Source organism: Apodemus sylvaticus, chromosome X (genome assembly GCF_947179515.1).
Source record: "Apodemus sylvaticus chromosome X, mApoSyl1.1, whole genome shotgun sequence".
NCBI lineage: Eukaryota > Metazoa > Chordata > Mammalia > Rodentia > Muridae > Apodemus > Apodemus sylvaticus.
Window position 1 is genome coordinate 22,952,213 of NC_067495.1, and position 13,626 is coordinate 22,965,838.

Genomic DNA, 13,626 nt, shown 5'->3' on the forward strand with positions numbered 1-13,626 from the left:
AGATTTCATCTCACACCAATCAGAATGGCTAAGGTCAAAAAATCAGGAGACAACAGGTGGAGAAAAAAAGAACACTCCTCCACTGCTGGTGGGATTGCAAGATGGTACAACCACTCTGGAAATCAGTATGATGGTTCCTCAGAAATCTGGGCATGACACTTCCGGAGGACCCTGTTATACCACTCCTGGACATATACCCAGAGTATTCCCCAGCATGCAATAAGGACACATGCTCCACTATGTTCATAGCAGCCCTATTTGTAGTAGCCAGAAGCTGGAAAGAACCCAGGTGTTCCTCAACGGAGGAATGGATACAAAAAAATGTGGTATATTTACACAATGGAGTACTATTCAGCCATTAGAAACAATGATTTCATGAAATTCTTAGACAAATGGATGGAGCTGGAGAACATCATACTGAGCTCATTATTTCAATGCTGGAAATTTGGTGTGGCCTCTTTAGTTTCTTGCTGCTTTCTCCAAGGACTCTCACAGGTTTCACACAATAGACTCTCTAAGCTCCAAACTATGCGATGTTGTATTGAGGTCTTTGTAACATTCTAGGAAGGAGCCCTGATTTTTTTCTTCTTAAACATACATCTATTTTGAAAGAAAAACTCATCAAAATTCTATTGGGAAAAATTACTATTTATGAGCCAATAAATCATTGTGTACATCAGCTTCTCTGAGTTAAACCTTTTTGTTTGTTTGTTTTCTTGTGAATAAGTCAGAGGAAGCTGAAGATTCTTTGCAAGGATAGAATTTGGATATTTGGAATTTCCTCTTTACTCCCAACCGTTCCCTTTTAAGCCCCACCTTCTTGTAGCAGAAGCTTACCACCACAAGCTTTTCTTTGTCCTTACTCTTGGTCATTTTCTACTGTTGTTGACTTTGACTCACATTTAAATCCCCAATCTTCCATAAAACTTTGTGGCTTGCCAGTTGACTTCAATGGCTCACATGACTCGCTGTTTTCATATTTCCTTGTCCTCTTCCCCTCTTCTGACTTTTGCCTGTATACCATCTTTGTCATTCACTTCTTTAGTTCCATACTAGACCTTGTTTTCCCCAGAATTTACACTTCATTTCTATCTCCAGCTTTCACTTGTCATCCACCCATCAATGTTTCTTTACATCTGTATGTCCCCAGAGCATGACTCCCTCCCAGTCTTTGCTTACTAGACCTTGCTTGGATTGTTAGTTTCTGGTCTTCACAGGACAAATAAGACTTCTGAAAATCATACATTAACACTTCTCTCCTTTTCATTTTTCATTTTTATTTCACCATCTTGCCACACCATATTCACGTTATCTTCTTTTTTTAAATCTACTTCTCTCTCCCTCCAACATGATCATCATTCCATGGTGCCATTGCTTTGCTCCTAGATTTCTAAATAGCTTTCAAACTGCCCAGTATCCTTTCCTTTGTGCTGTTGTTGTCTTCACTCCAATTTCATGTTATATAATGTAGAATGATAGTATAATTTAAAACATCATTAAGTCGCTTCTTCTTTAGTATATTTGATGATGTTACAATGCTGTTATATGTAGACCAAAAGAAGTGCTGTAATTCAGAAAGTTCTCTGGGCTAGCCTGAGATGCTTCCTCCCTTTCTCTGGAACTACATACATCCTGGTCATTCTCATCTCTAGTAATTGCTTGTGTGTATGATTGTGTGTGTTCATGATCATATGTGTGTTTATGTGTGTATTTGTACGTGTATGAGGGAGTGTGTATGTTTATGTGTCTGTGTGCAGGCAGGTGCCTATATGTCTATCTGTGTCATTGTGTGTGTCTGTGTACATTTTGTGTCCATGTTCTTGGGGTTTTGGATTTGCATACGCACATGAGGAGATTAGAAAAATTTGGTTTTCCTCCTCAGGTCCTTAGCCCCTTTAATTTGAGACCAGATGTCTTTCTGGCTTGGAAATTTGCCAAGTGTTTTTGGGCCAGTTGGGTAGTAAACATCTAGAGAATCCACTGTCTTCACCTCCCATCTCATCCTTTTTTGGGTTATAGGCATGCACCACCAAATCTAGTTTTATAATGTAGGTTCTGAGACTGATTCAGACTCTCCCACTTGTGTGGCAATCACTTTACCTATTGAGTGATGTTCACAGTTCATAAGGATGGTTTTTATTGATAGTATTACATCCATTTCCTTGGAGAATTTCTTTTTTTAATTATTGGTTATTTTATTTGGTTACATTTCAAATGTTATTCCCCTTCCTGGTTTTCCCTCCACAATTCCCTATCCCATCCCTTTGCCCTGCTTCTATAAGGGTGCTCACCCACCTACCCACCCACACCCTAGCGTTCCACTACACTAGGGCATCAAGCCTTCACAGGATCCTTGGAAAATTTCTACATGTAATTAATTCTTATATTTTGTATTAATACCTAATGTGAAGGAAAAATAGAAATGGCAGCAAATAATCTTTTATAAGTTTTAATTCACAATTCATGTATAGTGACCCAGACAGTGAGTAACCATAAGATATTGCAGAATTTGATTTTGGTACAAGAAAAAAAAGATACCACAATAGAACTGATCTTTTTATGTTGATACTCTGTCAGTGTCCCATGGGGCAGTTATGCCATAGTAACCCCTAGCCTCCATGTTTCTTGATTAGGCAAGCTTAGAAACTGGATTAAAGTAGGTTTTTTAATATAAAAATTATGTATTTATTTATTTAGTTTTCCTTTAAAATCTGGGTTTCTCTTGGGACAAGAAATAAATAGTTTGAATTTCTGAAATTTCTTTTGTTTGCCTAATAATTAAACTACAAGAGATTAGGGACGTGAAAATCTACTGTATGAGATAATGTTTTGCAAATCAATGTCAGCCTTAAATTCATTTCCATATAGAAACCAAAAGTTAGATGGACTTTTTTTTTAAAGTTGCAGCTTGAATGCAGGAATGTCATATGATCTGTTGTATATTTTTATATCAAGCAATTAAATATCATGCAGGACATGATTCATGCTGATGAAATCGATTAACATAGTAGCATATCAAATATTTGTAAATCACTTCTTTTTATTTTTTATTGGAAGAGCAGGTCATCTGTGAAGAGCTGCTCCTCTTTATTTTTAGATGGTTTAACCCAAGAGGTCACTCAGCGCTTCCTGTTTTCCTTCTTTCCCTCTTGAATTTCAGTGATGATCATTTTTCATATGTGCATCTGTTATTAACCCAAACACTAATTCTCAAAGGGAAGGAAATAACATGAACTGATTACAAATATGCCACATCAGCACACAGTCATCCCAAGGTTCTGTTTCCCAAGATAGCCAGGTAATGGCTTCTAGGGTTGACATGGACTCGGCTTTATGTTTTGAAGAGCTGTCGTGCAGTAACTCTTCAGTTAATTCTAGAATACCTTTTTGTCAAACTCCAAAGCTAATTCATAGAGCAAACTTAATGCAGTTAAACTTGTTACTCTTCTCCTTAGATGGATGGATGATGGGCCCTTTCTTTGGAACCACCAAGAGTTTTCTCCACTCAGCTTCTTATAGTCAATATAGAATACCGCCAAGCTTTTACTGAATCTACACACACACACACACACACACACACACACACACACACACATTTAGAGAATGCAAACATCAATCTCTCCATGCCCTCCCCAGTCTAATCCTTCCTAGCATAGTTTGAAATGGTACTTTCTAAAGAACCACCTAACATCTTCATTGTGTGTCAATTTCGACATCAATATCATTATCCTAGAGTAAAGCAAAGTCAAACAATAATCAGTTGTTCATATAGTTCTTGTCACTTTTCAGTGTTGATTTACCTTCAGCAAACTGCAGTAAAATTAAATGGAAAATTACCTGATAAGAAAGTTATATGTTTTAAATGGTTTCCATCACAGTATATTGTAATAATTGGGTTATTAACAGCTATTTTTTGTTAATCTTCTACTCTGCCTAATTAACAAATTATATTTTACCTAGGTATGCAGTATGTATACCATGTATACACAGGGAAGTATGCACATAGATTTGATATTAGCCACAATTTGTGTCATCGATAGAATGTCTTTGGAATATCTCCCCCATGAATGGGGATGATTCTATTGTAGGTAAAAGCACTTATAAGTCATCTATATTGTTCCTCTAAAGCCTAGGGGACATTGAGGAAGATGGAGCAGAAAGAGTGTAAAATCTAGAGGCTAGGAAATAATTTTGTGAGATGTTGTCTTCTGCATATAGCATGTCCATTGTACTCATGATCACATAGCATCTATGCCTACCTACATAAGACTTGCACAAATAAAAGACATGAACATAGGAAGATGACTAGTTAGGAAGGAGGGATCAGCTGGAGAGGATGAGAGAAGGTAAGGGCAATGAATATTATCATAATATACTATAATATATACTTGTGAAATTATAAAAGATAAAATACAAAAATAAGGACTATAAATCATCAAATATATAATAAATACAGTTAAAAACTATCAGACAATGGCTATGCATCTAGCACAACCTTTGTCTTTGTCAGTATAGTGGAGAGTTCTGCTGAAGTACATCACATCTGACTGAGTATTCTGGTGAAAATGATCACAGTTCTCATGTTAGAATTTATACATCGCAAGTTTGTAAAAAGAAAAAATAAGCTCTTGCCTGAGACATCCTTGCATATCAATGCACTCAGATTTACTGCTGCTGGGATCTGGCCAGTAAGTGTTCTTTGATTTGTATTTTGGGGGATTTGGGGCACAGAGCAGTTAGTTTTGTGCATGCAAGACAAGTATTCTACTATTGAGCTTTATCCCTATGCCTTGGGCCACAGTATATTTGTTGCAGCTACAGGTATGGATTATTAACATTTTTATCTCATTTTGTCTAGCTTGAGGTTCACATTTTAGAAGCCTTAGCCCAGTCTGGATACAGGAAGTGATACTAGCCTTAGTTAGCAGAGATTCTACTAAACATCTCACACTGCATAGTACAACATATTGCATAATGTTTTTCTAGTCTACATTTTCCCTAGCACTAGGAAAGAGAGATCACACTCTAAGGGAAGCAAAACAGTAATTTCTATTCTTTAGCATACTTTTTATCCAAACATAATGAACACAATATCCAACCCTTAACACACAGTTGAAGCTATGTGTGTATAGATTGTTATGCATTTTAGAAATAAGGCTCATCAAGTACAATTTGTAATGCGTTTACTTAAAAAAAACATTGCTTTTCACTATAAGCATAAATGCAATTATTATAGATGAGAACTTCAAACTAAGACATATGCCTTTCTTCATTCAACATTCACTCATTGTGGAACATAAAATGAACATATGCTTACGCAATTATGCCATTTAACAATCAGTTCATATAAGACTATAAGAACAGATCATAAAGTAATAGACTATAGTAATAGGGTCCAGGTTACCTTTACAACTAGAGTGCAAACTCAAATTGACCATGAGTGTGTCTGAAAGAATGGTTCAAGTGTCATTTCCCTAAATAGCTATGGAAATGGACACCAATCAGTATGACGAAAGTCAGTAATTGCTGAAAACATATGGGACCCAAATCAAGCATTCCGTGATCTAATAAAATTGCTGTGGATGGCCTACCTTCAGTAAGCCATGAGATGGAGACTGTTTCTTTTCTGTAGTCATAGTAGGTGAATCCAAACTCTTTCTCATTTAATTATTCCTGCTTAATTGTCTGTATTTGCCAAACAGCTGGTTAGTATTAGGCATGCTGTCCATGGCTACTCAACGCAGGTTCTCTTTAGGCATAGCTGATGGGACAGATTAATTGGAACCACAACCTTGGCTGTAGTCACCAACTGCTCAAACCAGCTGAACTCGTCAATTCAGCACCAGGATACTCAAACACAGAAAAGTGGACTCAAACAGCTCTCAATGACATTCTGGTATGGAAATGTAGTTGACATAATGGGGCCCAACCACATAAATCTATGCAATTCAAAATCTCAACCCAATCCAACCAGCATGCTCCCTACAAAATGCAGTGGCTTTAATTATATGGTCCTTTACCTTTGTCTTTGTTCTTTTCCTTCCCTAGTGAATCCAGTTTCTTTCTCAAAGATTTCTTTCTCTTTTGTCCATCTGTGAATAGGAAAAGAACAAGAAATTGTAAAAAAAAAAATACTTATTGAAATGATTTTCAGGTTACAATTCCAGTTGACATCTTACTTTGCTCATAGAATTAAACACTGTAAATGGGAATAAACTGAGAAGACCTGAAAAATCCTCAACTTGTAGCCCATGTAACCAGCCTTGAAATATGCTGTTCAATGTTCTTTCAATCATGGGATGAGCTAGAAACAGTTCTCTTTCATATGTAATTCAGCTTTGACCAGACTATTACATAAGGCTTTTCCTGTTCTCCATGTTTATGTAAGTCACTGTTCATCTTGAATAAAATCTCCATGACAGAATCAACTATATACACATATAGCATTGGCATTTATAAGCTACTACAGTATAATTGGAAAAAGAAATCTATTTGGTGGCTGACAGAATTCAGGCCTTACTCCTACCATCCCATTTACAACCTGCAGAATTTTGTGTAACTCTCCATGCTCATACCTAAATAGTGAGAACTGCATGGTTCTGTTGTGAGAATTTAATGAAACAATGTGTATAAAATGCTTAATGTGGAGCCTGATACATGTCCATAAATTCAGAAACACTTTCTACCTGTGGCTTTCATGCTATTCTATACTATGTGCCTATTCCATAATTTAATTATTCATTCACTGATGAATGTTGATGTTGTTTCAAATGTGTTACTGTAAGTAGGGGAATAGTCCCTTTCAGTATATGATACTTTTAACCAATGTATTTAATATTCTCCTTATCTCACCAAAAAGTAAAGATACCATTCACATTGGCTGGCAGCTGCAATCGAATTCCTGGAATGTCATTATAAAATACTGGTACTTATTGCTGCCAGAACATGTTTTGTGATTATTCAGCTTACCACACAGGAGGTATGGATCAGGAATCCACACTGGGCTCAAATAACAAAGATGGAGTTCATACCCACGGGTCCTGGTTAAAAGTGGATTAAGAATTTTGTCTTGCAGGACATACTAAAACATGTAGTAAAAAGTGATAGCTCCCAATAAAATTTACAAAACAAGACTGATAGCAGGAAATAACAGAATAAGCACTCTGAATATACCGAGCATTCCTGGCATCCTCTTGGGGCTGCAGATGTTCCCAATTCCTCCTCCACCTCTGTGAGTTTTTTGAAGTGAAGGAACACCACAAAATAGTTAACAGGCACATTTAATACCTTTTCCCTTCCAAAATTACCCCAAATATTTTTCCCACAAAAAGAAAATAGAATTTTTCACCTCTGGAGTCATAAGATTTTTATAAGGGTGAAAGCATGTAAATCAGTTGTACTGTGGCCAAGAGCCATTAATTACTTTTAGCCCTGATGTGTTATCTTAAAAATCTAAGAGTTGATCTAGCTACTAGGGACTATCGTGACTTACATATGCACAGAAAATATAACACACTTACTACACAAGATCTTAATCTGTTCTCCAAATAGGATTCTGGTGGTTTTACTTTGTAATGCTTTCTTTAGTGCTGGTTCATATTACTAAATGTGTTTGGTCCAGTAATAAAATTTCCTTCTGAAAATCTTTTAATTCCTCAGTTTACACAATTGACTGAAGACGGTGACTAAACTGTACATCTATTGAAGCCTAGGTCATTGTTCTGTGGTGTGAGGGATGGAACCCAGGACCTTGCACATGCCAACCCAATATTCTATCACTGAGCTCAGGACAAGAAGCCACAAGTTTTTCTCTTTTTTTATTTTAATTTTTATAATGTTTTAGGTTATTACATAGAACAATGGATTTCACTACGAAGTTCATATACATATGTTTCATTATAGTTTTTTTTCAACCATTCTCCTCTCCCACTGCTCTATCCCATGCATGCAACCCTTCTAGCTGTTTGTCTTCCTTTCTCATTATGGTCACCCATAAGAGAATATGTTCTTAAGCATATTCCTCAAAATAATCCTTACGTGGAAAGTGCAGAAATTTGACTTCAAATCTAAGTCCCACAGCCTTTCCATTCTCTGGCCTGGAGGTTTGTGCTTTAACTTTTGGATTTTTAGTTCTGGAAACTATAAGATGAGTAGATTTTCTGTGGGTTGCATGTGCATGCAGATTAGATTATATCATAAAATACAAATTTTAGTGTCACATCCACAATTGCTTATGCTAGTCTTCATGAATATTTAGAGGTTAAGACTTCTGTGTACCCACCCCATGCACCTCTTCCTCTACCTTTGTATTACCTTGGGTGTGTTAAGATACATGTCTGATCTCACAGGAACATCTGGCAGCTAGGCACTATTTTTTCTTTCCCTACCACTTAGGAAAAGGTGAAGAGTACTAGCTTTGACACTAGAGAGTTCTGTATACTGGTTCTGAATTTACCACTCCCCACAGACAAGTTACTTAATCTCTCCAAACCTCAGTCTTCTTATCTATAAAATGGGAGAGATAATAGGCTAGACTGTAAGAAATGCTGTGTGGGTAGAATAAAGCTATAGATAGCATGTATATAGAAAAAGTATATGTTCAGTAGGCACTGATTATTCATGGATCTATGTACATCATTGATCAGATCATGTACATCAGAGATGAAATGCATGTATGTGTACTGTGTACATTCCTGATGTCCACCTACAGAAGAGAGGGTTATGATACTTTGGGATTATATATAGTTTTGAGGTGCATACTTGAGTGTGGGAACTAACTCTGGGTCCTCTACATGAGTAACAGGGTCTCTGAACTGCTGAGTCCTCTCCAGGCACCACTCTGATATTTAGTAACTTGGATATTTACTAACACAAGAGAAGAGGTTCCATATACTTAATGCTGAAATGAATAAAAAGAAAAAAGTAGTAGGTTCCTGCTTGCTGGGCTAAAGCTCTCCTTTGGTTATATCATAGACATGGACATGAATGTAGCCCAAGTAGGAACAAAACAGCCATATCCAGTCAACTCCCGCTCAGGTGAAGATCCATGCACAATGATTTATAACAGTTGAGAACTGATATAAAGGCTTGCTTATTTCCAACACAGATATGGAGCGTGAGCTTCTCAAGAAATACAGAAGAGCTGGAAGTGTCAAGTCTTACCTTTCTCACATTCATCTCAAATCAGCAGAGGCACTGGATCCTGCACTACTGCACCCACTGATAATATCTTACAGGCATTGGAGTTTGTAAACCCATTTGAGCCCGAAAGGGAGGTTCTAGCTTGTTCAATCCTTTCAAAAATATCCTGCTGAGAAAAAATTTGGCAGGATGATTTTGGCACCACCTCCTCTGTTTCCTAGCCACAGCTGCCCCAGTATTTAGTAGAGCCAGAAAAATAGACTCTAGGAGAAAGCAACCCAAAGGAATTTATAGGCAATGTGGAGATCTTAGTGAAAAAAGTGAGGAAAAATATATAAAGGAACTTGTGTGTGGTAAAGTAGGAATTAGCCATTTACAAACTGCACATACTTATACCATGAGTTCTCAATCTGGGCACTAGTGATATATGAAGCTAAGGAATCCTTTATTCTGGTCGATTGCCCTTTGTATTTTAGGCTACATAGCCACATCACTTGCCTTAATTTCCTAGGTGCCAGAGCATCCACTTATATTGTGTTGCCACTACCCATGATGTTTCTGGGCATTACCAAATATCCACATGAAACAAAATTTCTGTGGCTGAGAACTACTGCTTTCTGCATAACTTTACATAGAGAACACATTAATAGGCAGAAGCCATGTGACTAAAACCTTCACATCTTTTCCTCCAATTTATACCCAGTCTCCAGTTGTGCTTTAGACAGTACAATATCAAAATGTTTACAAGTTATTCACATTTTAAATACTGTATTAGATTTCAGGAAGAGCAATTTCCTTTAATTTTTAAAGGAATGAGAATCTGTCTATAGTTAGTAACCCTTGTAACAAATGTTGAGAACTATAAAATTTAGGATTAGGGTGAGTGCCTGGAGTAAACAACCTCCTGTTTCTCCCCATGGAAAGTTTTCTTCTTTACTTGGGTGGTAAGGTAACATGTGAAACCCATGGTTATGAGTGAGAGCATGAATGGATGCGAAGCTGCCAGGGAACATACCAATGTTATTTCTTCTTAAACAAGTCATTCTATCTACAGAACCAATGTGGACTGAGAAAAAAAAATTTCAGAAGAAGAAAGGAAAAGATGTCCAACTCAACATAACACAGTGTCCTGGGTTAGATCTTAAAACAAGGTGATGACATTAGCAGGAAATTGATGCAAATATGAATCAAATCTATCATTTTGTTGATGGCAATACATCAAGGGTAGTATAATATCTTATTGGGGGAAGTAGGAGGAGCCTTACAATGAAATGCTGTATCATTCTCGTAACTTTGCAGTACATCTAAAATTATTCAAAAATTCAAAATGACCTTTAAAAGCTGCTTCTCCCTTGTACCAACTTTATTTGAATAAAGGTTGAAAATTCATTTCTTAAGTATAAGAAAATTGAGGCCTGGGATGCTTCTTGAGGTGTTTCACAGAATCTGAAATTCAAATTTGTGGCATGAAGGGAGATGACTCACAAAGTCATAGTTTCTGACCTGGTTGAAATGATGGAAATAATCTACTATTTCCTTCTCCTTCTTCTGAAGAAAAACACATGTCCAAATTGACACAAAACATTCGTCGTGCCTGCTATTTTGGTGACTTATTAAAAAGGGAGTAGCCAGCTAAGAGTCTCAGTTTTATTTTTACCACCCTGGTGATGGTTTCGTAGGTGGGTAATTAAATCATCTTAGAGTTGTGGTATCTCTAAATCCTTTTCTGAATAAATTGTTCGAACCTCATATTTTTTACCTGTATCTGAGAACTCAAATTTCTACACAACTTGATTTGTAAAAATCTCACATCTATGCTGATTAACCTAAGTATTCCCTAAAATATAGATAACATATGATTATGTGTACATGTATATGTATCACTACATATCAAGGAAGCTAAAAATCTATGAATATATTAAAAATGTGCAATACAGGGAGGGTGTAGTGATGCACATCATTAATGCCAGAACTAGGGAGGCAGAGGCAAATAGAGATTTATGAGTTTGAGGCCGCCTGATAAACACAGTAAGTTCTGTCTCAAAATAATTTTTTACACTATTTTATTTCTTACTAAAGTGAAAAGTCATTATTTCATCTTTGCAGGCTGTCAACCTCTAAAAACTAAGGTAAGACAAAGGCTTTTATTTCTAGTTTGGAGCTGGAATATTGCTAAAATAAGAATAATTATATTACTATTGGTCTCTGCCACTAGGGAATTATTCATTCTATCCTTGCTCAACATCTGCTACTTTCCAATGATTAACCTTATCCATGCAAGTTAAATTTGCCTGGTAAGTTCACCCTGGAAAGCAGATAGGGTCTAATAAGAGCAGGGCAGCCAAAACCCCAATCAAAACCAGAAAAATGAGACAGTGTTATAAATTCCAAACGGACCCTTGTTATTTGTGTTGCCTGCTCTGTATTTAAAGTTCAGCTGAAGAAATGGAAGGAGAGCATCCCTAGCAGCAAAAGGAAGTATCCGCCTATGGATGGGAGATCCATGGGACCACTGCAATTCTGTGGTATAAGAGATGGCACGGGGTAAAGTTCAGATATTTAGGAAAAGAACTAGCATAGAGGCAGGTGTCGTCTATATTCTAACACAAAGATTTATTTTATTTTCTTTAGGCTTATTACATCATAGCACATGACTATTCTTCTTGGCTTGGGAATATTATTTATATTATTACACTTATCTGTTTACATATTATCTTCTTTCTAGAAAGTGGATTCATTATCCATCTTTCCAGTTGCCTATCCATTCATCCATCTGTCTACCCAATAATCACACATTGTTGGAGAAAATAAGTGATGTGTTTTATGCCTAGATGTTAGGCACTATTTGTTCCTCTGAGGTACTCACAAGTTCAGTGTTAGAGATAGAGCTGGCAAAAGCTGACTAAAACGAAACAAAGAAATACCTTTGTGACCATTTTACTAGGTGTTAGTACAGATGAGAGAAGGATGATCCCAACTATTCTTTCAAAAGCTAATGTTTAGTTTAGGCCTCAGGGGATAAAGTTGCTCTTCTTAGGACCCTTAGAATTATGTTGGCGTTTTCCTCAGTAATTCCTATGGTAAGTACAGGGTTTAGGAAATCCTTTCTTCCTGACTCTCTCATTCCCTGAATGTCTTAGTTTTGGTAAAACAGTTTATTGCAGAGATTCACAACCTTCCTAGTGCTATATAGCCCTTTAATTTGCTTCCTCCTGTTGTGGTGACCCATAATCATAAAATTATATTCATCACTATTTCATAACTGTAAGTTTGCTACTGTTGTGTGTTGTAGTGTGAGTATCTGATATGCAGGATATCTGATATGCAAGCCCTGTGAAAGGGTCGTTCAATCCCCCCCATAGGGACGTGACCCACAGGTTGAGAGCTGCTTCTTTATTGGATAAAAGGTCTATTGGTGAACAAACATGACAGATTCCAGCGTGGAGTAATAGCTTCTTCAGTAAGAAGGAGAGTTCCAGAGAATGAAAATAAAAATTCTGGAAAAGAAAAACAGGCCGCACTAGAAATATGAAAAAAAATTATTCAAGCACAACATAGCCCCTATCATTTACTCACCAATGGCTACTAATTAACTGTGCATGTTTATATGTGCACAGGTCTGTCATCATCAATAAATGTTTTGTATTATTGAATGTCGATTATTTTGCCCAATTCACAAGACATCTATTTTTCTATTATCTTATATCCAGAATTTCTTCCCCTAATTATAATTTGCACTGAAGTTGTATAGGGATGCGGGCATCATGTCATTTCTCATGGCACCAATACCATGGAATTAATCTGAGTTTCTTCATTCTTAATGGCACCATGTGGACTCGTATTTCCAGAATCGGTTTTCAAAGTATCCCCATTTCCCTGGAAAAGGAAATGTTTTATGGTATTCTTAAGCAACAGAGATGCCTCTTCTTAGAGTACTCCCCAAAGTACTTGTGAAATGGACTAATCCCAGTAGTTTACAGCCTGAAGTGGTGGTAAAATTAACAAAACTGTGGTCACAACATTAGAACATTCTGTTAGTTTCTCACTGCTGTAATGAGACTCAGCTATTGGAGGTCACCATCCTCGTAGATCAATTAAACACGAAGAAAAGAAATCCCCTTATGTTTTGTGTAAATTATTTTGTCAGGGCAATTAGTTCTTAAGTTTTTCTTTGTGATAGTCAAGAAAGACAAATAACTCCCACGGATTATTGAGTCTCAAAGCAACTGTTTTCCTATTTTAAAAATAATCGTTAAGATATTTGATTTATTAAACATGTCTCCTCATTCAGTCAAAATGTAATCACCCCTTGCTTTAACAAATGGTCATGATCACCCTTGAAGGATCTTTTACTAGCAGACATTTTTTTCTACATTCAATTTCTATGAGTTAAAAACGAGGGATTTAAAAACAACAGCAGCAGCAACAGCGACAAATATGTCCTGAGCACATATACTAAGGGAGCAGGCTTGCTGCTTTCCTTTC

General features: G+C 36.7%; 1 protein-coding gene across 4 annotated transcripts in view; it reads right to left on the bottom strand.

Moving 5' to 3' along the window:
* The window catches only part of Arhgap6 (Rho GTPase activating protein 6), a 537,411-nt gene that overhangs the window by 51,121 nt on the left and 472,664 nt on the right, over positions 1 to 13,626 (bottom strand). For all 4 annotated transcript variants that reach the window (XM_052170863.1, XM_052170864.1, XM_052170865.1 and 1 more), the window contains exon 3: positions 6,021 to 6,092. In XM_052170863.1, coding sequence (XP_052026823.1) covers positions 6,021 to 6,092 — 72 coding nt within the window. The remainder of the gene's footprint in view (positions 1 to 6,020; positions 6,093 to 13,626) is intronic.